The sequence below is a fragment of the Ambystoma mexicanum genome, chromosome 4p, assembly GCF_040938575.1.
Source record: "Ambystoma mexicanum isolate Mex_15411 chromosome 4p, UKY_AmexF1_1, whole genome shotgun sequence".
NCBI lineage: Eukaryota > Metazoa > Chordata > Amphibia > Caudata > Ambystomatidae > Ambystoma > Ambystoma mexicanum.
Window position 1 is genome coordinate 741,797,205 of NC_090927.1, and position 27,046 is coordinate 741,824,250.

Sequence of the window (27,046 nt, forward strand, 5' to 3'; positions counted from 1 at the left end):
TATCATTTTCTTCAGATTGCTTTTAAATGCACTCATGGTCTTGCTCCTCCTTATTTCTTCATTGGTCTCATTTTAGTTTCCTACTCATTCGTTTTGCTCCCAGAATCAGTTTCCTTTTTACTGTGCCCAAGCCCCCAAGTGCATACTCTTGCTTCCGGTGCTTTTCTCTTCTGGCACTCAAACAATGGAATTCTCTACCTCTTTCCGCCCGCTCTTCTTCTCTTTGAATTGTCCAGGCTAATCTTAAGGCTCATTTCTTATCTGCTCTTTCTACTATCTAATTCTGTTTCTTTCTTCATTCTGTTTTAATTGGTTTGCTTTATTCTACTTGATTGTACCATTGTTTAACATTTTGTACTAGCGCTTTTGGCGAAGAGCGCTCTATAAATGTAATAAAATACAAAATACAAATACTAGCACCTTCTGGCAAACTGAAGCTCTTTAACTTCCTCCCACAAATATCATGTAACCATGAGTCTCAACAATGCTTCCTTCAGAGATACTCTGATCCTTCTTCCAAGTGTTGTGTTAATCAATGGCATTTGCCTCATCCACTTACTTCAGGAGGTGGACACTGGCTAGTGATTGGTATCTTCAACTTCCCTAAATCTCTATTATTTCTTCCCACAGAAATTACCTGAGTTTGAGTATCACCCAGGCTGCCCTCTGGGATTCTCTACTACTCCTGCTCCTACTCCCGAATGTCTCATGTACTCACTTCAAGAGATAGACATGGACAATCGACTTGTATGTCCTCTGTGGAGAATCTGACGGATTCCTGATGGATCCCCCACCAAAACCCTACCTAGAGTCTCTTCCCAGATGGCCAGGAGAGGGCAGATGTTTTCTGATCCCAATCATGGGGGCGGTGTACTGCGGGAGGATCATCTGTAATGTAATGTGAGCATATATAGCGCCGGTAGCCCGCAGGCATCAGGGCGCGTTAACACAAACAAAACACATACTGTCTAAAGATCTTAGTGGTGCAGCTGGAGAAATAGAAGGTCTAGAGAGTACAAATTACTTGAAGAGGTGAGTCTTCAAGTGCTTTCGAAATTGTAGGTGATTCTCCTGCAGTCTCAATATCACTGGAAGGGAGTTCCATATCTGAGCTGCCTGCACAGCAAAGGATCTGCCCATCGCTGATTTAAGGTTGTGTTTGGGGACCACAAGCAGATTTTTTCCAGCCGAGCGCAGTTGTCTCGTCTGTGTGTAGGGTACAATACTCTTCTTCAGATAGTTGGGTACTTTTCCAAAAAGGCATTTATGAACGAGTGTGAGGGATTTAAACTTAATCCTCTCTTCAACTCCTAACCAATGTAGCGCTTTTCTAGCCGTGTTAATGTGGTCTCTTCTTGTAAGGTGCTTACTTGTCTTACCGCATCATTTTGAATGACTTGACAGATGTGTAGGTCTTTGGTACGAGCGCCTATGAGAAGGGCATTGCCATCATCCAACTTGGACAACACCACGGCCCTGGCAATGGTGACCAAGTTGTTTTCACTCAAAAAAGGTCTAATAATCCTCACAAGCTGCCAATAGTAGGCTGTGTTCTTTCGCAAGAGGTTGGCCTGGGCTTCTGAATTAACAGAGGAGTTCATCATCATACCCAGGGTTTTAACCTGGCTGGATACAGTTATGATGGCCTCCTTGATCTGAAATGATTTGTACTCTCCCCCCAATTTTTGTATCAGGCGGCTAGATCCAAACAACATGTTCAGTCTTAGAATCATTGAGGCACATCCAGTTGGCTTGCATCCAGTCATCTATTTTGCTGCATATAAGTCCTATCTTTTCACTGTCTGCTCTATGAGATCCATCTAGCTCTATTATTAGCTGCGTGTCATCAGTGTAATTGGTGAAGAAAACTCCGGATTCCATCAAGATGTCCCACAGTGCACGCATATACAGATTAAAGAGCATAGTTGAAAGACTAGCACCCTGGCGCACGCCAAAAATCATTAGTATAGGATCAGAAAAATTGTCTCCCCAGTGAACTCTAGCTTGGCGATACGTGAGAAATGAAACTAGCCGCTTCTGTGCTATATCCAAGCAGCCCACAATTTCTCGCGAAGCTTTGACCAGTAGATCATGATCCACCAGATCAAATGCCACACTAATATCGAGAAGCATCAAAATCCCAATTTTACCCCTGTCCATGAGTCCTAGCATGTGGTTCTGGCGATCCAGCATGGTGGTCTCTGTGCTGTGTGCTGCTCTAAAGCCAGACTGTTGGTGCTGTAGGGATGCATGGGTTTCTACATGGTCCTGCAGCTGCTGGGTGGCTATTGTATCTAGGATTTTAAGTATAAAATTAGAATTAGTGATAGGCCGTAAGTTCCCTGGGTCCTTGGGATCCAACCCAGCTTTCTTCACTAAAGGTGTAATGGTGACCTTTTTGATTTCATCAGGAACTAAACCCTCTTCAAATGAGGCATTAATAATTCTTAGTAAAATGGGAGCAAATTGCTCTTTGTTTTGAAGGATAATGTTAGGTGGTAAAACATTCTCTGCACAAGACGTAGGCCTCATGTGATCAAGCACCTCCAGGAGCTCTGTTTTGGTTATGGGGGTGAAAGACAAATTCTCCTGTCTCTGATTTTTAACAATCTTCGTGGAGCTAAAGTCCTGTTTTAGTTTATTCCTGGCGTTAATAATATTCTGCCTGGCTTTAGCTATTTTGGCAGAAAACACATTTTGCACGGTGTTGCAATCTTCTTTCAATGGTGGCAGAGGCGGGATAAGGTTTTGAAGTTTCTCTACACTCTTGAGTATTTCAAAGAGTTTGCTGGTCTTGTTATCAGCTAATTCAATTTCCTTATTGAAATAGTTAGCCTTGGCTAATCTTATTTTATCTTTATATTTCTTGTTTGCTGTTTTCCATCTCTCTTTGTTTTCAGTGGTCCTATCTGAGTGCCACTTCCTTTCAAGAGCTCTTTTTTCTATTTTGGTGGTTTCTATGTCCGAATTATACCACTTCTTTTGATTGTTGTTTTTCCTGGCTAGCTTAGATTTGATTGGAGCTATTTCGTCTACTAGTTTTTGTATGTGTGAGGTGTATTTCTGAAGCAAACCATCACATGTATCCTGCTCCAGAAAGGAGGCGAGTACTGCATTTAAGTATGGTTGTATATGTTCTAATGTCAGATTTTTTTAAACTTCTGCTGGTGACCTTGACATGTGGGTTATGTTTGGTCAAAGGGGCCTTGAGTTCTATATTCAAAGTGACTAGATAGTGGTCACTCCAGATACATGTCTCAGTCTTGCAGTTTTGGTATTTCAGGTTATTTGCTATGATCCAGTCCAGTTCATTTCCTTGAGGAGTGATGGGTGCCTCATTTACAATCATGAAATCTAGGTTAACTAGTGCTTTCTCCAACGAGATAGCTTCCTTATCTTTTGTATCCCCACGCCAATAGTATAAATCACCTACCACCAAGGAGGATGTGTTGGTGGATTTCAGATTGACTAATTGGGAACATAATTCATTAGAAAAATCTGAACTCAGTGACGGAGGATGGTATACAACTATTAAATTGAAACAACTATTGGGGGTGAATGTCAGTTTCAAATGGATGGTTTCACAGCCGTCACAGCTAAAAGAGGCTTTAAACAGTTTTAGTGATTCCTTAGCTATAATAGCAACACCACCTCCCGTTGTTCCCTCTCTGTTAACATTACAAATAATGTACCCTGGTGGGACCACTGTTTCGCAGGTGGGACCTATGGAGTCCTTAAGCCATGTTTCTGTCACCCAGCATAAGTCAAAAATGTTTCCAGTATTAATTAATTTATGTTGTGTGCATGTTTAACCAGTGAACGTGTATTAAGCAAGCCCACTTTAAGGTTTATGTTCTGCTCATTGGTTTTTAACATCACCTCCTCATTAATTTGATTGAAGGCAGTGAGCTCTGTAACCCCAACTAGTGAGCCGTTTACACTATTATCTATATTAACCATGGTTTCGCAATTAGCACACAAGTATGAGATAAAACCGTACCTTGAATGGGACGAAAAAGGGGTGGCAGAGCAGAGCACACCCGGAGCAAACCGGAGTTAACCGGCCCCTATGCGCCAGTGCTTACGTGCCTGACGTAGAAATAAAAGCACCCAGGAACTACAAGTTTGCTGGAACTTGTAGTTTTCGTGTATTTCAGCTGCCTTGCAACACGCGAACGTGGTAAAATGCTCCCCTGGCCTCAAATCGGATCTAGCAGTCTAGCAAATCGAATCTGGGTGGAGATCAGGCCCAGGGAGGTTGTGTAGTATCGCAGGGTGAGACATGGTATGATTTCTTGGAACATAATACAATCCTTCCCAAGGAAATTATAGCCTCTTGTCATTCAGATGAATATCAACCTAGGAAAATTGCTAATGCTCCAGAGCCATTCTTTTGTACCCTTAAAACTCCATGTCCTCTCCAATGTTAAAGATATTGCAATAGGAACAATAACCATGTGACCTTTTCTGTCCCTTTGGTTTGGGAAAGGGTTAAAATCTATAATTCTTCCCTTAATAAAATCTGGGGAATAAAAACCATTTTTATCATCCTCTGAAGAAGTCGCATAAACTAATTGTTCTAAGTCAAACTACAAGTCCCAGAATTCCTCAGGGACTGTGGAGCAGAAGGGCTCAAGAGGTAGGCAGGAGTTCAGGTCAGGCAGGCAAGCCTAATGACTCTAAACAAGGTCATGCAATTAATCCTAAGGACCTTCACCTGAATCTAATCCACCCACGTGAGGGGGCATAAAAGGGTGCCTGAGAGCGAAGCAGCAGAAAGAAGCTAGGGCATTAGCTGGAAGGGCGGAAGGCGTAGAAGCAGAGGAAGCAGAGCATTGCACCCAGGTAGAGGATGGGTGTGGATCTCAGGAGTGTCCGTATTAGTAGCAGAATAAGCAGCAAAGTCGGGAAGCCACCAAAGCCCGCAACCTTTATAACTGGAAGTCAGAAGAAGAAGCTCCGTACTCCTAAGAAGCAGAAGTTCCTTGCCGGTAACTGTAGCCAGCTTTCAATTGTACTCGCTTTGAGTTATGAGCGAGTGAAAATCAACCATAGAAGTGGTAAGTCTTTTAATAAAGGGAAAGTAGCACATGCTTACCTGAAACGCATATGATGAAAAGCCTTTCTTTCCCGAGAAGCAGAAATACTTTGTTGCTGAGCGGTCGCGTGTATCTGATTAACACGGAGAACGCTGCTGGTAGTTGAAGCAAAGCGAAACTGACTTTCCTGAATAGTTGCAGGTATTGTTAAAGGGGCTGCGTGCATGAGACAATGTTTCCCTGTGCCTTGGATGTTGAGTGCTGACCGAAAGGTGGTAATAAGTCTTCATTTGAAGTGGGAGTTCAATATAAAAACGCAATCGCGTGTGCCTAATTTTGGTTTCCATTGGGAATTACCTTGCAACACATCAAAGGTGGAAGCAGCAGAAGAAAGACGTGGTAGAAGGTGACAATAGAACAAGCCATGCCCAAGCCCATAGAGGGATCTCTATGAAAACCAAACCACATACACATAATGATATACTGGTGGTTTTGAAGTTGCTGAAAGTGTTGATACCCAAAGGTCTACTACCAAAGTTGGGAGAGTGGCACAACCACTTTGGGGTAAAAACTGAAAACCAAGCTGGGGACGGGAGCTGTGTATTTGTTCTCCAAAGTGAAGCAGAGTCTGTGGTGCCTGCAAGACAGGCAAAGAGGCTGCTCTTTCTGAAGAAAGAGAGAAAAGAGTGCCTTGCCAGTCTGTGGAGGTAGAAGATGTCTTGCAGTAATGCCTATTTTTAAAGTTGCCATTGAAGCAGCATATTGAGAAGGAGTAGAAGTTGTAGTAGCCGTAACAAGACTGTGGTTGTCGATATTGTTGAAGTTAACTGTGGGGCCAAGGGAACTGTTCTCACAGTTACATTGTAGAAGGTAGTTGGTTGAGAGAATAGTGAATCTCAAGCAAGAACTTCATGACAATTGCATAAAAGACACCACAGATTTCAGCAGTGAAGTAGTTGTTGGCAAAGTGGAAGAAGAAACCTTTGCCAAATTAATCTGTTCTTTCTTGGAAGTATGTCATCCAAGAAACTCCATTGGTGCTGTTAATTCTTTGCAGAACTGTAAGGAAGTAGATTGTTCATGCAACAAAGAAGAGCCTTTATCCAGTGCAATTTATTTGTGTGAACATTTTGTTTCCTTGGAACTTTTCAAGACTTTTGTTGAGACTTTTTGTTACCTGGAGAAAATAGACTTTGGACATTCTTGGGATAGCATGATCTGCCCAGAACTACGAGAAGTCATCCAAGACACTGAGCATTTGGTAACCTTTTATTCATGTTGTATTTATGTTATTTGAATGTTGATATTGTTTATGGTGAGGGTTAGTTTTGTGAATGCTAGTAGGTTTTCCCTTTGATCTTAGAATAGGTAAGAGAATTTTTGTTATTATTTTGTACATATTAAAAAGGCAAATCCTGGATTCAAGATGGCCGCCGGCAGCGATTAGATGTGCCGACGGCTGCTTCTGCACCCTGAGGCCTTCGATCGGGACCCACCACCCCTGAGGGCACTTGGCAGCTGCGGAGCAGTGGTGCTGCGCTGGTGAGGCTGTGCGGCACGGGACACCGGGTGCCGCGGTCCCAGATTCTTTACGGCAGCGGCGGCTTGTTTTGGCGGCCGCGAGCGAGTGTGCCCGCTCGCGGCGGTGAGAGCCGGTGACCCGCCCTCGGTGGGCGAGAGGGCTCCCGACACAGGAGGAACGGTGGGACCGCCCCCCGGTGTCTGCCCCCGGTGGAGCGTCCGCCGCGGAGGGCTGTGGCGGCGAGTGGAAGGTGTCCCCGTGCGAGCGGGGCAGCCCGGCATTGTCCCGCATCCCGGGAACACACATCGGAGATAGTGGGCTGCCCGGGTCCTGGGCCATCCCACCGAGGGGAGTGCTGCCGGATTCGTCGGCGGCACAGCGGCAAGGAGAGGAGCCGGAGGGGATTACCAGGCGCCCGAGCAAGTGAGGAGCGGGCGAATCTTTGGGGGGGAGAGGATTGGAGCCTAGCCTGCTCCGGACGGCCTGGGACAGGCGAACCGGCGCGGCCGCCCCCAGGAGAGTGGATGAGGAGGGAGAACCAATTTGTGGAGGCCCTGACCCGGAGCAAGAACTGAGGGGGGCCCTGGGGGAGCCACATACCGGGCCCCTTCCCCATCCTGACGTCTATGTAGTCCCCGGGGGGGACGGCGGCATTGGTGGAGCAATTGTGCCGGGGTCTGGGATCCCCTGGCTGGGACTGCCGCAAGAAGGGGGGGCCCTCTCAACGCCGTTTGCGGTAATTACTGCCCCGACCGAGGAGTCTGCTGTGGAGGGGGGTCTTTCACAGCGTGCCGAGAAGTTTAAGTTTAAGTTTATTCATTTGTAATGCGCACCAAACCCGAGGGTAGGAGGGCGCAGGAGCAGCAAGGTTATTCAAAGCTTAGTTACACTTCACATAGCATTGCATTGCAGTAGTTACAGTAATTACAATCGGGTAGAAAACAGTTACAGCAATCATGATAAAGACACAGAGGTATGCAGGTTACAAGTATACATATTTACAAGGTGGGTATGCAGGTTTACGAGTAAACTTATTTACAAGGTGTGTACCGGGTGTGGATAGGATGGGATTAGCGGTCATTGTTCTTTATCCAGTGTATGTAGCTGTGCCTAAAGTGTGAGTAGGTTTGGGGTGTCCTTAGTGGGGGTGGTAGGGAGTTCCAGTGCTGGGCTGCTTTCACTTGGAAGCTGTTGCCCCCCATTTTGGTGCGTTTGAATCTGGGGACAGTGAGTAGATTAGCGTTGGAGGTTCTGGTAGGTCTGTTGGACGAGCATTTGCTTATTCTGTCGACTAAGTAGCTGGGGGCGGCGTTGTTGAGGCACTTGTGTGTTAGTGAGGCTACTTTGAGCATGATTTTGTCTGTAGTTTTGAGCCAGTTATGGGCTCTCCTAGTGTTGGAAATGTGTTCTTTCTTAGGGATGCTGAGCGCTGCTCTGAGAGCGTTATTTTGCAGCGTCTGTATTTTGTTGATAACCTGTTTGCTAGCTCCTACGTAGAGGGCATTGCAGTAGTCCAGTTTTGATAGTATAAGGGCTCTGGCTAATGTAATGCAGCTCTGGGTGGATAAGAAAGGTTTGGCTGCTCTTATGAGCTTACATGTGTAAGCCGTGGAGGAGGCCAAGGAGCTAACCCGTTTATGGAAAGAGAGGGAGGAGTTAATGTATATTCCCAAGGTTTTCACTTCCTTGGCTACTTTAATTAGGTTCCCGTCTATTATGAAGCTGGTGTAATTGTGGTCTAGTTTGGCTAGGTTTGCAGTGGATCCAAGTATGATGAGTTCAGTCTTGTCATCATTCAGGCATAGACTGTGTGATGCCATCCATGCCTAGATGATGAGGTACACCCTGTTCACCAAGGCCAAATCATGGTTGTAGTCTCCCGTCAACGGGATGAGGATCTGGGTATCATCGGCATAATTAGTGTAGGTGATACCCAGACCATCTAGATCATCAAACAAGGGCTTCGTGAAAACATTGTGCAGTGTAGGTGAGACGCAAGAACCCTGGGGTACTCCGCATGTAATGGGGATGGGGTCTGCGGCCGCTGTGGTAGAGAAGACACGCATGGATCTATTGCTGAGGAAGGACTCGATCCAGCCGATGGCTTCTTGGGAGAAGTGGGCAGCAGAGTCGAGGTGATTGCATAGGATTTTGTGATCAACCAGGTCAAATGCTGCGGATAGGAGGAGCAGTAGGGCAGTTTTCCCATTGTCTCTCAGAGTGTCAATTTGAGCCTTCAGGTCGATAAGGGCTGTTTCTGTCCCGTGTTGGGGTCTGAAAGGATTTGGGGGTGTGCTGTGATTCGCTTCCTAGAGGGCCCACCTCCACCGACTCCACCCCTCCCATTAGACTGGCAGATATCCAAATATAGTCAATTCGGGATTGTGTCCTGTGAGCATCGGACAGGAATGTGAAGCCCTCCTCGCTCCCCCGCAATGAACGCCAAACATCGCGGAGGCCAGCCCCTGCCCATCTTTCCCTCAATTGGGGGGAGGCCACACTGCCCCCCCACCCCTCTCCGAGTCTAGAGCGGTCTCCAACCCTATCCCAAGCCAGGTTAAAGTCCCCCATCAGAATCACCTGGCCCCTGGCGAAATTCTCGATGGTGCTCAGGGTATCTCGTAAGAACTGGTCTTGACCCACATTCGGTGCGTATATAGACGCAACGGTATAACAAGAATCCATTATAGTCCCCCTTACCACAACGTATCTCCCATTACTATCGCTGAGAACCTCCTGTAGCTTGAAGTCAATACTCCTGCCAAAGGCAAGGACCACTCCCCCCCTCTTCGTAGGGCCAGACGCGAACCATATCAGGGGATAACCCTTGAGACGCAGCCGAGCCTGATCCTGCCTCCTCAGGTGAGTCTCCTGCAGCGCCAGCACATCTGGCTTGCGAGACCTAACAAATTGTTCCAGCTTCGTACGCTTAAGGGGGGAGTTAAGCCCCCTCACATTATGTGTTTGCCACTTAAAGGTATCAAGCGGGCGTATTGCGCCATTACCGGTCGACCTTCCAGAGTATCAAGAAGGCATCCGGCCAATATCCCCCCTTTCTGTCTAATACGGGAGCCAGGTCCCTCCCCCACTCCTCCACACTCGCCCGCTCCCACGCTACCGGTCCCGCAGGGCAACGCTTCCATGTTGGGTGCTGTGACCACCCCTCAAACCTTCCCCCCTTCCCACCCCCCATAACCTTTCGCCCAATGAACACCCCTCCCCTGCCCATCCCTTCGCCCTCCCAACCCCAACTTGGAGGGCAGACCAAGATCCCCCCCACATTTCCCCGGACTCACTTGTCCTTGCATGATCCAAGAAATGCGCCTCCGCTCCCCTCCCATTTCCACTAATAGCCGTCGTCCCACCACCCCCTTTTAATATTCCATCCTAGTTCATATCTCCAGGATCATAACAGGCCAGACTCCCTTCCCTCTTCCCCTCCTCGAGTGGTCTCCCCTCTCCCCTCCTGCGGACGCTTCCGGGCCATTTTCTTCCTTGCTTTATCCCCTACGGTCGACCAAGCCCAAGGTTTGACCCTGTCTCCTTGAATCGATTGGGTCGATTGGGCTCCCCCAGCGTCCCCCCCCTCCCTCTCAAGGTCAAGGTGGATGACAGTAGCCGCCTCCTGCAAAGTAGTGGCCCTCCTTTGAACACCCTCCCACTCAAACACCACCCCAAACAGAAAAGTCCACCTGTACTTGACGTTTTTCCTAGCGAGTTCTCTGAGGACAGGTCGCATGGCCCTCCTTTTCAATAGGGTACTGTTTGCCAAATCCATAAACAGCGTGATCTCCTGACCCTTATATTGCACCGGTTCATGACGCCTTGCCGCTCGCAGCACCGCACCCTTTTGGGCGTACCGCGCAAACGCAGCCAGAACATCCCGGGGTCTAGCGTCAGGGCCGCGGGTGAGCCGGCCCACTCTGTCCACCCTGTCCAGCTCAATTGCCTCGGGGTCCTCTTCGCCCAGCAAGTCCATGAAAATTCTCTGAACTTCTCCCTTCAAGTCCCTGTCCGCTACCGACTCTGGCAAGAGTTTCACTCTGACATTGACCCGTCTCGACCTATTTTCAAGGTCCTCCAGTTGGATTTCTAGGTTGCGAGTCGCGAGGTCCGGGCGATCGATAGCTTCCCTGTTGGCCGTACCATCCTTTTCCACTTCCTGCAGGCCCCTCTCCAGTATGTCTGTTCTTTCACCCAAGTGGGCCACCTCCTGTTTCAGCTCCCCCAGAGCCATATTTAAATCAGATTGCAGCAACTGGAACTGATCCTAGAAGGTTTTAGCTAAGGTCTCGCCTAGGGCGTGCATCTCACCCTTGAGGTCCCCCCTCGTCAGAGGCTCCCGGCTCTCGGCCTCGTCGCGAGCCGTGTGCATGTTCTGATGCCCACTGTCCACTCCATCATTACCCCTGTCATCCATCGCCGACCACATGGAGGGGAGGGTGCCTAGGGGGTCTCCCAACCGCTGGCTGGAGTGCGGCGCCCTGCTCCTGGGTTTGGAGGGCATTAGCTCCTTTGCGCTCCTGGAGGGCCCGGCAATGTGGGAGAAGGGAGTCTGCCCTCTCCCAAGCGAATCACACGGTGGTACAAATGGATCTGAGGCTGGGGAGGCGCAAGCCAGGGGTTTGGGGGGGGAAATTCCCGGGGGAGCTTCTAAGGGACCCGGTGATATATAAGGAGCTGGACGACAAGATTCAGGGCTTTTTTGTGAGGAACACGGCCACGGACACGAGTTTGAGTACTAGGTGGGACGCTTTCAAGGCTACTCTGAGAGGGGACCTCATCGCCTTGAAGGCGGAGAGGAATAAAAGGTTGAGGGATTTTGAGATCCAGCTTGAGCGGGAGGTGGAGGCGGCTAGTGTCCAATTGTGGGAAACCCCCACGAGGAAGGTCTTTAAGGCGTATAGGCTGGTAGAGGGCCAACTGGTGATTTTGAGAAATAAGAAGGCGGAAGACGCCATGCTGAGGGTGAGGCAAACTTTTTAAGCCAAGGCCAATAAAGCAGGCTCTCTCCTAACCCGCCTCTTGAGGCGACAAAGGGAACAGAGGGTAATCACGGCCCTTAGAGACCAAGGAGGTGGATGACTAACCCGTGCTGAAGAGATAAAGGAGAGAGTAGTGGAGTTTTACGAGGCCCTTTACTCCTCTCAGGGACCGGCCCCTCTCCCGCAGAGGGAGTTCTTGGGGAACTTGCCCCTTCCGCAAGTTTCCAGGGAAGTGGCCAAGGAGCTGGGCCGTCCTATCACAGAGGATGAAGTGAGAGAAATTATTGTCTCTCTCCCCCGGAATAAGGCTGCGGGCCCGGATGGCTACCCCGCCTCTTTTTACAAAGCATTTTCCCACCTTTTGGTCCCGCATCTGACACAGTTATTCAACTCGTTTTGCGCCGAAGGCGGAATTACCCAGACGATGGAGGAGGCTAAGATCACCCTTATTCATAAGGTTGGGAAAGATCCGGAGGAATCTACCTCATATCGTCCTATCGCCCTCATCAATACAGAGGCAAAAACCTTCACAAAGATCTTGGCAAGGCGGCTAGAAAGGCACCTTCCCTCTCTGATCCACCAAGATCAGTCGGGTTTTGTAGTGGGACGGCAAACCGCTGACAACATTAGGAGGGTGGCTCATTTAGTAGAGAAGTCCCGTAAGACAGCCACCCCGGCGATCCTCTTGGCGCTAGATGCCGAGAAGGCGTTCGACCCGGTGGAGTGGTCGTTCCTATTCCAGGTGATGGAGAAAATGGGACTCGGGGAGGGATTCATTAATCTGGTTGCTGCCAACTATAAAAATCCCACGTCACGCATCCTGATTAATGGGGAGATGTCCCGGTCTTTTAGGCTTCGGAGGGGGACAAAACAGGGGTGCCCCTTTTCCCCGTTACCCTGTGCCATCTACCTAGAGCCACTTCTGTTGGCGATGCGCCAGACGGCGGAAATCAGTGGGATCCCTTTCGGAGGGGGGCAACATAAAGTAGTGGCTTTCGCCGATGACATGCTGCTTACACTAACCAAGCCGAGGGAATCTCTCCCGGCATGCGTAGCTTTACTAACCACCTTTGGAGAAGTTTCGGGTCTGCGGGTTAACTTCCAGAAGTCGGAGCTGATGAATCTCTCTTTGGGTGTGGGGGAGGCGAGGGAGGTAAGGGAGATGTCCCCATTCAAGTGGAGCCCCTCTGGGCTGCGGTACTTGGGAGTGAGGATCACCCCCTCACTAGCCGGCTGGTATGGAGCAAATTACGAGCCTATGCTTTTAGCCATTAAAAAAGATCTACGGAGGTGGGGTGCCCTACCTATCTCATGGCTGGGTAGGGGGGCTGTTCTTAGGCTGGTGATACTCCCCCGGGTGCTCTACCTTTTCCAGGCCATTCCGTTGAGGGTCCCGAAGAGATTCTTCAAGAGGCTGGACAGGTTGACTAGGGTCTTTGTGTGGGGGGGGGATATCGCGATTATCCAGGCAGCTACTAATGGCTTCTAGGGAGAGAGGGGGCCTGGCCTTCCCCGATTTCCGTCGCTACCATGACGCGGCACAGCTCAGGATAATCAAAGAATGGTTTTCGAAAGATTACCTGAAGCATTGGGTGAAGATGGATAGAGCGGTGGCTCGGCATCCTCTGGGGGAGGTTCTTTGGCTCCCGCGACAGTTGCGACCTCCACACCTCTATTTGAGCGATATTACGAAAAGTGTAGCAGACAGCTGGGATCGGGCTGTAGGGAGGTGGGGGACCACGACTTTTCCATCGCCGTTCACCCCTATTTTTCAGAATGGGGACTTCACTCTGGGAATGGAGAGTGGAGCGTTTCTGGACTGGGAGGGGGGGGATGTAGGACCTTGAGGGACATGTTCATTGGAGACAGAGTGAAAACTTTTGAGGAATGCAAAAAAGAGTTCAGCTTGGGAGAAAGGGAGAGGCATCGGTATTTCCAAATCAGGCATTGGGTGATGTCTCCGGTCATAAGGCGGGCGGCGACTAGGGATCTAACCCACTTTGAAAAGTTCTTAACATCCCATGAGGGCATTAAGGGGCTTATCTCAGACTTGTACAAGCAGTTAGAGAAAGGTCGCCCGTGCACTGGTTGGGCTTACATGGCCGACTGGGAGCGGCATTCTGGGGTCCGAATGGAGCAGACTGACTGGGAGAGATTGTGGGCACGGATCCCCAGAATCACGAAGGCAATCCAGGTGCGGGAGGTTTGGTATAAGTGCATGATGGGATGGCATTACACCCCCGCCCGCCTTCATGCAATGTACCCTGCCACCCCGGGGGAGTGTTGGAGGGGGTGCGGGGAGAGGGGTATGGCCTCACATATCTGGTGGGATTGTCCCATCATCCAACCATTCTGGGACGGAATCAAACGGGCTACAGCCCAGGCTCTGGGGGAGTGCCATTCGGGACCCTCGGGAGATCTTGCTGGGGAAGAGTGGGCTGGGGGAGGAAGGCGTAGGGCGCGGACGCACCAAGGCGTCAGTGATATTCACGTTGGCGGCGATGTCCCTCATTGCGCAGAGGTGGAAGGGGGCATCGATCCCTACGGAGCAAGATTGGCTGAGGAAAATGTGGGACATTGTTTCGCTAGAGTGGGCCACATATGCTGCGGATAATAAATTGGAGTCTTTCTACGCAGACTGGGGAGAGACCTTGGATTATTTAAAGGGGGACTTTCGAGAACAATGGTGCCCGCAAAGACTTAAACTTCTGGACATCTATGGATAAGAACTCAGTGGGGGGGGGGGCGGCTGCGGAGTGAGGCCCATGGGTGCTGTGCCACAGGGGTGGGGGGTTGTTCGACTCATTTCTCTTTCTTTATGTTAATGTTTTTGTCATTGTTGACTTGTACTTGTTTCTTCCTAGTTAACGCAATAATAATAAAAAAAGAAGTTTAAAAAAAGGCAAATCCTGAAAAAACTCAATACAGTCTTAAGCCTCATGTTACTGACCCCTCATACCTCCCTGAATCTTGATTACTTCCTTCCACAAAAATCTTGCAAGTATGTGTCTCACACATGCTTCCCTGAGAGATTCTCTGCTCTCCTCCCAAGGGCCAGCTGATGGTGCATGCTTTGTCCATTAATTTCAAGAGAGAGACACTGAGTAGTATCTCCTGCCTTCGAGAATCTCTGCTCATTCTCTCACAAAGATCAGCTTGAGTATTGTCAGATGTGCAATCTTTAAGATTACAAGGCAGCTGCTAGCATCTGAAATCCCTGAAATTCTGCAATCCAACTGCTCTAAACTGCTTTCATGCTCAACCTCGAGGGCAAATGGATAAATAAAAAGCTCAGCCTCCTCAGGTATTCTATATCTGAGGTAAAAAAAAAAAAACCACAACAGGAAATGTCTAGTTAACAATTTCTTCTGAACTTGTCTTAACTGATTGTCCCCAGTTCTACCCCCCAACTGCAACCAGTATTACAAACGACTGCTTGTGATGCTAACATACAATGTATGTAGTATAAGGTGTCCAATAGATCACTGAACTTGCTGCCCCCCTAGTCCACTTTCAAATGATTTGTTGGGATCTCTCAGACTCCTGGTTACCATTAGTGACTTTGCAATGTGATTTTGTCTTTGAGACACTACTCCCCTCTTAATCCTTTTAGGGGAAGTGGTGAACCTGTGAGGGTGATTATCATCTTCGGGAGGCTTGTCAAATAAGGGCCAGTATTATCTGACTTTTGGTACTAAGGAACTCTGATCTACAGATCCTGTCTCGGGCAAAGTCTTTTCTTATTACATTAGGCATTTGTAGAAGTAAAGTGCCTATAACCTCACCTCATAGCTGGGCCACTTATCTATCCTTGTCTGGTGGCACTCACTCCTCTGCTCTCCTCTGAGCTCCAGGCAGTAGCGCCTCTGCACAAAGCGCTTTCTAATCTTAGGTTGAGTGAAGCCAAGCCTGTGGAAACACTAATTCTGGAGGCCCCGAATGGAGCGCCAGACAAGCTTAGCCTCCCCTCTCATGAAGAATGTTGAAAGGCATTTTAAGGGAAGGGGCACAAAGCTTTTGAAAACCTGACTTGTGCTCCTCCTAGAAGCTGAACCCTCTCGCTAGCTGACACTGCGCCGAGCCACTCGTGCCATCATAGACTCCACCACAACTATGTACCAAATAGTCGGAAGACCTCCATAGTTACCCCGAGGCCTAAATCTTGAAGCCCTTACATCTCACACACATTGCTCTCAGTGATTCACTACTCTTCCTCCTAGGTGTTCCCCAAGGGCATGTGTGTTGGTTACACAACTCAAGTGGCAGGCACTTTCTCCCCAAAAAGCGGGAGTCTTGCACAAGCTGCCCTCAGGGAGTCTCTGCTCCTCCTTCTCCTCATGTGTGAAGCACAAGCTGGACACAGATTTATTTTTACTTGTGACAGATGTGTCATTTACCGTCACTTACACACATCATGCTTGTTACCTCCTCCTGCCTCCAACAATCACTAATATTTTTCTCAGACCTATATAGTGTGAAGGGTCAGAAATGAGAGACGGACACAAAGTTGTAGTTTTCCCAAGGTTTGCCACATTTATGAAAGGTAATGAGGGGTGAGATACATGTCTATCTGTCCCTACCCTAACAAGAATGTTCCTAGCTAGCAAACTAAAACTAAACTAAAACGACCTTGTATACAAATGTATCTGACCCTCACATTAACATATACAACCAATGTGCATGGGGTAAATGTGTCTGGTTTCAGTTGAACAAAATTGTGCAAAAGTTCAGACTTATAATTCTCACAAAGCACTCCTTGTGACCAGGGTTTGGTTCCCTTTCAATGAATCAATTATTGAATACTTTTGAAAAAGTTCCGATTCAACGAAGTTCTATTCAGTTCAATGAAAAATGTCTTTAGCATCCAATACATCTTTCAATTTGGTAAAGTAAATGTCTCTTTCACAAAACACTTGTTGCAAAAACCAAAGCAACTGTTTCCTCCAAGAAGTATCCTTCCCAGGATGTAAAGTAGTTATACAGATAAATGTCTCTTGCTATATAACAGTATGTCAGGATGATAAAGTTTAATAGTTTGTTTCCACAACACTGTTTTACCACAACCACATTTCTTCAAAGCAAATGTTCCTTTCCTGTTTTACTTGCCTTCCAGGAATAAATATAACATGTCCCTTTCCTGGTGTACTCGCCTGTCAGGAAGTACAAAACTCCTAGAACTGTAAATGGTGCCTTCTGCTTGTGGCAAACTGTGTTCCGAGTGTATCCACTGTAAGGATAGCAAGGTACCAAGAATACACAGACACAAGTGATCACAGTTCATGGTTAAACTGTGTAGGTTGGGTGGAAAAAGGCCTAATCTAAACCTACTTCTAAGATGGGAGCAAGCTACGACCATCAAATCAAAATAAGGAGGTCCTAGTGGCGTCTTGTCAAAATAAAAAGGCCTTTACTAAGAAAAACCTATTGCCAATCCTTACGCTAAATACAAAAGAATGTGTGATAGGGCGTATAAGAAAATAAGTGTTCACAAATAATATGTCAGGATGCGGAAGTCATGTTCGCCATTCCCCACGTTTTGAGCAGGGGACAAGGCGGGACTCTGCAGCACAGCACACGCTCAAGCTTTCCCAGCTATCAGGATCTTCGATGGCCAAGTCGTTTGCTCTGTAAAAGGCCTCTTTCCTTCGAGGGCCTGATACATTCAAAAGATAACAAAAAAAAGTTAATCTCAGTGTGTACGTTGGGTGATTTCCCTTCTTCAGGGCTCAGATGCCCAAACAGTTTTTTAGTGATATCAGGACCTTTGGAGGACAGTCTTCCTGCTTTTGATGGCCTGATAGATTCAAATATCTAAACAACAAACAAAAGTTCCTTTTGTATTATACTTGGGGTGATGACTCTTCACCTCTGGGTCCCCCTCTTCCAGGCCTCAGACCTCTCTTGAATATCTGCATCCCTCTGTCGGGTTCACTCTTGTTTGTATTCAAAAACAATTTCTTTGTTGCTTTCACATGCTTTTGGGGTGATAGTTTCTCATCCCTGGATCCCACTCTTCCAGGCGCAGATCCTTCTCAACTGTTTGCCTCCCTCGGTCGGGTTCACTACGGCTTTCAACACGCTTCCCTCTGTGGCATTCACAAATCTTAATGTCTTTTTAAACAGTTCAAAGTGGACAACCCTCTGCTGGGTTCACCCTTGTCAACACACTGTTCCTTTGGGATTCACGTCCCTTATTTACAACAATCTGCCGGACAAAGACTTGACTGAACAGAGGATTTAACTAGACCGCTGTATGACCACTTTGACCATCTTCTCACCTTTCCCAAGGCCTTCTGGTTGTAGTAGTTTTAACAAACGGGTAATCGCCCAGAGTTTCTCGAGTGAGCCCCCACGTGGTGCCTGGCTCATCTGCAGCTGGCTTTCCCCTAACAGTTCTTTGTACGTTTTGCAATCAGCCGTTTGTTACTTGTGTTTATAACGTTTGGTTTCTTTATCGGTCCTCCCCTCGACTCACCGGCTGTGATCACCCACTGCGCTTTCTTCGTATCGGGAGTCAAGGCCAATACCACGGTAGCAGGTGCCTCCCTCTGTCCTGCTTATCAGTGTAGGCATGCTCCGTGTACCGTTGACATCTGCTGCATCTTAGGTTGCCTATTGTTCGCGGTCTTACGATTCCTACCACAGAGGTTTCACAGTACTTGGTCTTAAAGGGTGAGGTTGCTTCCCTCCTTGTCAACCTCTCAGTTTGCGCCGTCTTTCTCCTCCTCTTGAACTGCCGTGCCTGGATAGCTGTCTCATCGTGTGGTCTGCCTTGCTCGTATGGTGCTCTCGTGATCCACCTTTTATCCCTGTGGGAAGGGAAAGGGCCGTCAGGTGTGTGTGATTCTGGTCAATTGCCTGACTTTGTCTGACGATTGGTGGGCTTGTGAAAGAAAAGGGAATGACCGGGATTATTATCATAAAGTAATGAAGGGGAGTTGTGGGAACGGTAGGGTTTTGTCTGAGCATAGTGGGAGTATGGGAAATAATAATACAAGGGATTGGAAGGAGAATAATTGGGATTATTCTGATGGGCAACAGTAAAATAAGGATTCTGTGAGAGTTATGTCCTACTGTAATAGGGTTTGTGCTTTTGATTGGTTTACCAGAGGTTTAGGGGTGATGGGATTCCAGTAAGGAAGCTTCATTGGGAGGAAGAGAGACCGATGTGGTGCAGCCTAAAAAGGTTTTAGAGATCTTGTCCTTCCCTCCTTCTTCCCCGGTATAGTACTGCGTCTCACCTGAGGTATTCCCCTGAGCATAACCCCGGGCTCTCCTACCCAGGTGATCCTTCCTCGCTCGTCCACCCCCAGGGTTGGTATCTGAGAGCACCACCATCATGTAGCTATTAAACAGGACGCAGGATAGTGAGGGTCCCTCTGGGGCACCACATTTTGACACCCTAACAAGGAGACAGTAGACACCAACCTACCTTATTTATTCTGATTGTATAGGAGTTAAAGTATTCCAGGAGCTCTCCTCTCATTTGAACAGCAGTTGTTAACTGTTATTGCAAAAGGGCATGGCACACTTATTGACAGAAGGCGGTCCAGCAACACAACATGTATTTCCTATCTCTTCTCTCCTTCTCAGAGTATGCCATCCAAATGGTATTAGCATACTTGATCGAAAACCATTTGACCTTTACGATTTCACCGAATTATTTGGATCGGGCAGAGTTAAGGGAATAAGGTGGGGGGCATCACAGGGGGTCTCCAATCACATTTTCGATCAATAAAACAATCAAAGAAATTAGGTCAAATTGGAAAAGGTCAAATATTTTCGACCGAGTAGACCTAAATCATCCAAATGCTTTGACGGGGTCTCTTCAAACAGCACCACTGGAAGCCCAATTGAAAAGGGCACAGCACGTTTTGGTGATCCAGAACGTTCTTTTATGACTGTGCAGACCCATATCTGCAGACCTTTAGCAGGGCCTGTAATTCCAGCGACAGGGAGGACACAGACTGTATTTTATGGTTTAAGGATGTTAGATTCTGCCTTTTTTGGTGATTTCCAGAATGTCTACAGCCAGCATTCAAAGGAGGAGCACTTTCTTTGTAACTTTCATTCCGCATTATTGGTTAAATCCCAAAATGGAATCTCTCTCCATAGGCTTCTGTTCCCACAGTTAAGTACCGTCCTCTGCACGTTTTACACAGTGATTCTTTGTAAAGACCTCTACAAAAGATGCTTACAAAGAATAAAGAATTAAAAAGTAAGCTACTGCTACCTTGCACGGAAATGTGAATGGGATTTCGCAGAAAATAATTCTGCTTTGGAATATTGCTGGAAACTGTGTTTCTTAGAGCCCCATCAGTCCCCAAGATACTGGTTGGAACAACCCTAAAAGTGCTTTGTGTTACGTATGTAGAACCCAAAGGTGAGGAACTGCACAAATTCTTTGCCATTACTGGCTTCAGCATTAATTAAGGTAACACACCGTTTTGCATGTACCTTGCTGTTGATACCTTAATCATGAGTTCCATTTGTTCTTAGTTTGCCTATCAAAGTAGATTTTTTATAATTCACTGTGACCATTTCTAATCAAAGAATAGTCTTCTGTAGCAGGTACATTATTTACTTTTTTGTCTCCTTAGGTTCTTTCAAAGGCGTTCTACAAGACCTTGGATCCAATCCTGAATTTTGTTCTTCATGATGCCAAGTAATGTCACTTTCTTTGCATGTCATATACTTAATTGTGTACTGGAGCACAGAGTAGCTTGAGGTTTGTTTAATGTGACAGTAGACAGGAATGTTCCTGGAGGCAAACAAACTAAAACCTTTGAGCTGTGGCTAGAAAGGATCCTTGACTGGGCCTCCAGGGAAAGCTTGTATTCAAGGACCATTGGGAAAATCACTTTATATTCCATACCTCTGAGTGTGAAAGGATACAAACCACCATTTAAAGAGGCACCACTTACTGCAGTCATTCATTTCATGAGAGACCATTATTCAAGCCACAAACTGCTATAAATCCCTTCTTGCCACATTCACCACTGATTACTTTGGCAGTGGTGCACTGGCCATATGTTATGTTATGTTACTGGCTTTATGCTGCACACGCTTCCATTCGTGTGGTCTCCAGGTGCTCTCCTCGATCTGATGGGTTAGGTTAGTAGGGAGGAGGCTGGTTAAGGCTTTTCTGCGTCAAGGAAGGAGGACGTTCCCACTCCCCCAAATTTGGTTCTATGTGATATTTCCGCTACTTGTAGTTTGCCTACCAAAAAAGACAATTTTTTTCTGCCCGATTTTCAACACCACGCAAAAAGCAAAAATATCACATTCCTTGCCCCCCACACTCGCTGGTGGGATGTCTTTGAAATTGGGGGTTTCACCCCCAACACCTCTTCCTCAGCCACTGCTGCCTCCCTACCTCCCCACCCAAGAATTCCCCAACCCCATAAACACACAAACCCGCAACACACACACACACACGCACACACACATTAACACACACATAAACACTAATCTGTTCTCCCACTACGGCTCTTCTGGGACCTGAGGTGCCTGTCACCCCCGCGCGCACGCGTGTGCGGCAGGGGCATGACAATTTGATTTAGAAAGACTTCTGTTTGGTCACAGAGCGGTCTTTCTAAATCGGTATTTCTTCTATTCAATGAATAGCAAAAGAAATGTTCACTCTATAGTCAAACCTGCATGCATATTTTCACACCTTCTATCTGATGAAAGGAGGCAGAAAAGAGAGAGGTTGCAGGCGAAGCTGCAGATGGGGGTAGGATGGGGCGGTAGGTATTGTAGGATGGTAATCAGCTGCTGAAGAGATGGCCTGCAGGAAGTAGGAAAGGGGATCAGCACAGCCTGTACATTCAATGGCCTATGTAGATTACTTTATTGTCCTTGCTACTTTTTTTATTATAGGGGCGATGTGGATTAAAGGTATGAACATGGTGCTTTACATGCTGAGCGTTATGCAGAATATTGTATGTAATATACAGCGTTCGGTCATCATGCAATGTACCTTTTGTCTGATGGACAACTCTTCTTTGTAATCTGAGGCTCGACCCTGTTAAGCTGGTACAACCCGATGAATCAATCTTATAACTCTGAGAAACCCTAATGGCATCAGGAAAAAAAAACTTGAACAATGAGCCCTTCTCCCCCTCCCCCGTGTTGCAATGAGCAATCTTGGCCTATTTCATCACGCCAAAAAGCCTGGTAAATTGAGCAGAACTCTTGAGGAGCACTACGTGGAAGCTGGCACATGATGCATCATATTATGAGCAGCAGCCTAAAATATTCTGTCAGAACATTCATACAATTGCCAGGTAATGGGTATTTTTAAGCAGAGTTCAGATGTATGCCAGAAAGACTGTGGAGTATGAATGTTGTACCCCGGCACATGGCATCAATTCTCATCGTGTTTTGATTGTTGATGCCCTGTTACCCGACACAGGACCAGGGCATTCTGTCCTGTGATAATGGACTGCCAATGGGCTTTCTTTCTCTGGTGTGCCATATGGGATCAGATAGGCACTGTTCTACATATGCCCACATATCGGCCTGCTGTGCATCCATTATTTGCTTTTGGGGTACACAATTTCCTTATAGACACATACATTATTTTCTGTTATGGGGTAATACTGCTCCTGGGTTCTGTGTCAGACTGAAATATTAGAATAGTGTATTATTTCTGATGCCTGCTCAACCAATAGCGTTTCTAAGTATAGACAATGTATTTGGAAAAGGGTGCATTAACATGCAATCCTTGACTTTGGTCACATTTTTACCAATGTTTCCTCCGAGGGGGAACCCCAGCCAATCTCTCTAGAGAGAGACAGGCTGTATGCTGTGCAGTCTTGCTCGGAGCAATGCGGGGCACGTATGAGGTTTACTTTAGATCCCGGCCCAGTCCTGGCACTGTAAAAAAAATTAAGCACGCCTGAAATAATACCAGTTCTAATTCAGTTTAATATCGCCCTGAAGAAATTGATCGTTAAATGTAACAATCAGACATTTTTAATTCTTGGATCTATGTATTGCTTGTGCAGGACATTTAATATCTGTCAGTGCCTCTACCATTATTAATTGGGCACATTTTCATGCACAACAAAATTAAGATTTAATTGCTGTGTAGAACTCAAGAGGAATTTCGGGAGAGTGCAAGACCAGGGCACTGTTTCACTAGAAAACAACAGTGGAGAGTAGTAGAAGTGATAAAAAGAAGGGGACTGATTGAAAAATGCAGCACTTGCTTGAGGAAACTTCATACACTTCTCTAACTCACAACTACCTCTCAGACATTCTCCACTCCTCTGGGCATCAGCACTCAAATTAATGATCTTCTGTGACTCGCTACTGCCTGCCTCTCGCACATTCTTCACTCCTCTGGGCATCACCTCTCACATTAATGATCTTCTCTGACTCGCTACTGCCTGCCTTTCAGAAATTCTTCACTCCTCTGGCATCACTCCTCACATTAATGATCTTCTCTGACTCGCTACTACCTCTCACACATTCTTCACTCCTCTGGGCATCAGCCCACACATTAATGATCTTCTCTGACTCGCTACTGCCTTCCTCTCACACATCCTTCACTCCTCTTGGCATCACTCCTCTCCTCAGTGATCTTCCCCAACCAACATCTTGCTAGGTGGTAGTTATTTCAACAGGGAATGCGGGCGGGCAAAATGATGCTACTGAAAGACATTTCTGCTGAGGCAGCCGTTTAAAAGATGAACTTAAGAAAAGTGACACTGACTCGAGTACTGGCAGAGCCACTCTCCACAGTATACATTTCCAATTCCGGTCCAAGGTACCACCGACAATGAATCATCATGGGCATTGGATGCGGAAAGAGTGACTTCATTACTGTATGTTTTCTGAGACTCTAGTTTCCTTTCAGGTCAGAGCAAGGTAGATAGCTGGATAAAAAGAAGCTTGCTGGCCATTTGGATAATAATATGGAGTTGCTCAGCTCCTTCTGAATATATGTGATCAGGAGTCAAATTCATACTGCTCTTTCAGTGTCTGAGAACACGATAAATATAAGCACATAGAAGTGTCTGACTAGATGTGCGGATAGTAGAGCTATGAGGCACTACACTAACACATTCTGGGAGAATAGCAGCAGCGGATCCTGCTTGGCCCCTTCTACTGGGAGGACTAGTTAAACACCAGCTGTGCAGAAAACACGTGTGTGACGAAGTGTGTGACTATTGTGAGAAACCTGAAGGTGTCTCACCCGCTAGCCCCTGGGGAGCTGTCATCCTGGTGACCAGCACGCGGCCATCGCTTTTGGCTCCAGTTCCTGGGGGTGTACCAGTGCGGGAGGACCACCTGAGTGAGGGGTCTTTGGGGAGTGGAAGTGGAACACTGGATGGTGAGATGCGGTATCCCCTTCCCTGTAACACCTTTACCCCATCCTATCAGGTAGGATACTCAGGAACTGACCCCACCCCCTTTTCCAACACAAACACTTTCTCACAGACACTGTGGAAGAAAACAGACTAACACCCGAGCCGTATACCTGACATGTCCCAATATAATGGTCAAGCAGGGTGAGGCAATTACTGATCATTACATACACCTGACTTCCATCACACTTCCCCACACAAAAAGCAGAGCACGAAAACACACAAGGAAGCAGCAGTTCCAAGATAGCAGTTTAATACAAGGCAAAAGACGGCAAGGCCAAAGAGAATTGCAAGGAGGGAAGTGCCCTTAACTTTTTCAATGAAAGACTGTTCATTTCTTGAACCTTTGAGAATAGGAAACGTAATACCAGGAATCGAGGCTGAAGAATCCTGCATTGTGTGTCAGAAGTACCCGGGGCTCTCCTGCGTTGATAGTCAAGGCGGGGAGAATCGTTTGTCACCAGGGTACTGTCCTTGGCTCCTACAACAAAGAAGCGCCAGTGAAGTCTGCACCGCCGGAGAATTGGGTTAGACTGATACCAGACTGGTCTGTGTTGAAGCCAAGGTTGCAAGCGGCAACATTGTAGAGTGAAAACTGAAGAGAGCAATGTATGAAGCGTATGTGGCAAGCAACGCCAACATAATTAAACAGCAGATGAAAGATTGAACTTTGAGGCCAAGATACAATACCGTAGACAGAGTGGTCCGGCACCACGTGGGTGCTCATTTGAAAGTCTCTGTTAGGTATCCAACTGAAAGGTGGCACATGTTACAAGGAAAGGAATTGTAAAATCGAATTGGTCCTGCAACGGGTCAAGTAAAACACTGGGCACATTCGAAAGTCTCTGATGGTAAGAATATCAAGAAAGTATATGAAGTTGGTCTGAGCCGGGCCGAGGGAGATCAGCTATGAGCTTTTGTTAAAGCAAGTTTGTGTTAAGAGTTACATGTGAAATTGAATTTGGTGCGAACCCGGTGGAGGCAGACTAATTGTGTTTAAAGGGATCTGTCCTGGCTGAGGGGGATTCGTGTTGAACCGTGAGTCACCCGAGAAAGAATATCATACAGCCATTGTGTTAAGAGGATCTGAGCCTGGGAAAGGGGGATCCAAGGTGAAGAACATTGTGTTAAAAGGATCTACATTGTGTTAAAAGGATCCGAGCCCGGCTGGGGGGGAGGGGATCCAAGGTGAACAGTGAATTGCCTAAGAAATTGAGTACTTATGAAAATCTGAAAGAGGAAAAGAACTTTTAGTTTATTTGTCGCATCAGGCCCTCTGAATGAAGAGACTTTCAAAGGCAAAGAGACTTGGGCATAGAAGGCCCTGATGCTAATGATTGAACTGTATCCTTGGGCTAGAGAAGCCAGAGACTGTGCTAAGCTCGAGTGAACCGCCTTATGTTGTGCTGAAAAAGTGGGGAAGGGAGTCCTACGGCCTGAACATCCTGACATATAATTTTGTGAACACTTCTTTCTTTTTCATAACATTGTTTTCCACACTATTTGTATTTAGAGGTAAGGATTGGCAATAGGCTTATTAGTATAGGCCCTTTTATTTTCACAAGACACTAGTAGGCTGCTTTATTATTGTTTGTTGGTCGTAGCTTGCTCCCATCTGTGGACATAGGATTTTAAGTTCAATAAACAGCCTTGAACTGTGGTCACTTGTGTCTGTCTTACTGTTGATACCATGCCTTCCTTATACTATGCGTGCAGCCAGTATGCGGTAGCCAGGAGCTCGTCACTTGGTGTTGGCATCTATCAACAAAGCTCACTGCTTCTTTTCTGCTCCCACAACATAGCGGCTTGAATGCTTCAGATGTAGGCCCTGAATCTTGCTATTCCTCTCTCTTTGTTCTATTCTCACTCAATTTTTTGCCTAGAGAGGAATTACTTAACCTCTCAACCACTCCTGCAAAACGCTGCATGCTGTATAATTTCCCCAGTGCTAGACAAGAAAAGTCCACTCCCAACATGCAAGGGAACCTTGCCCCATGGCAGGAGCATTCGATTTGGATGACCCTCACAAAATAAAAAGGCCTACGCATACAAACAGCACTATTGGTATTTTGTACTGTTGCCGCCTACCGGCAAGAGCCCTAATTCACCCACTTGCAATTCAGCTACAGAGAATTTGTTACTTGAAAACAACTCCCTTTTAGACTTAGGTTACAGCCTGCAGCGATAAGTGAGAAACTGTGAAGTGAACAATACTGAGGCAAATTCAGGGTGGTCTACTGAGGCGGACCTCTGTCCTGCTCGGCTCATCTAAACTAATTGGCCTCTCGGATGAATCTTGCGTTTATAGTGAAAGGATCGAATACAAAAGGATCGAATGCAATAGTTTCGAATCAAAAGGATCGAAAAAAGAATTCAAATGCACGTATTTTTTCCTATACGAAGGCAAAAAAAAAAATACATTTAAAAAAAAAGGCATTCTAATTTTCTTTTCCGGTCCTTTTGATTCGAAACTATTGCAGTTCGAACCAAAGTATTCGACCCTTTGACTGGACACCGAATCCTGCAGAGCCTTCACCTCAGCCTCCGTCAGCTCTGAGGCAAATTTGCCAACTCACTTGGAAATAGCCTTGAAAGTATTCATTTAAGCCTGCACAACAATCCATAAAAAGCAGAACGAGCAATATAATCTGCTTGAATTCATTGTTGATGTAATTGCAGCAGAATAAAGCAACGGTACCACTATATGCCCTAACTTGCCCCAGCTAGATAAACGAAGCGAGGGAACATCTGCAGGCAAACAAAGGGAGATAGCCTTCAGAAGACCCTGTTAATGCATATAATAATGAATCTTTTTCTGCAGATAGTGAAGAATAGCCTTATCCCATTACCGATCAGTCAAATGTAATGCCCGTGGACACTAATCTGGCCACCACCTCCACCCCTACGGTGACAGTTATTATACAGGGTGGAAAATGCGGGCAATTGTATCACTTGGGCTGAAAATAATATATGTTAAAGCTCTTTGTTTATGACACAATAAAAATGTAAACATTTTCTGACAGCTTTTTGGGGGAATCAAATAATATACAAGCCTATTTTAGTCATTCCACAAAAACCTTATAATGCTAAGATCGCTGAGGGAAGAAGAGCTTTACGTCTCAT

General features: G+C 46.8%; 1 protein-coding gene across 1 annotated transcript in view; it reads left to right on the forward strand.

Moving 5' to 3' along the window:
- The window catches only part of LOC138452855 (uncharacterized), a 1,928,742-nt gene that overhangs the window by 1,228,246 nt on the left and 673,450 nt on the right, over positions 1–27,046 (forward strand). Inside the window, exon 57 of the mRNA XM_069605205.1 lies at positions 20,147–20,211. Coding sequence (XP_069461306.1) covers positions 20,147–20,211 — 65 coding nt within the window. The remainder of the gene's footprint in view (positions 1–20,146; positions 20,212–27,046) is intronic.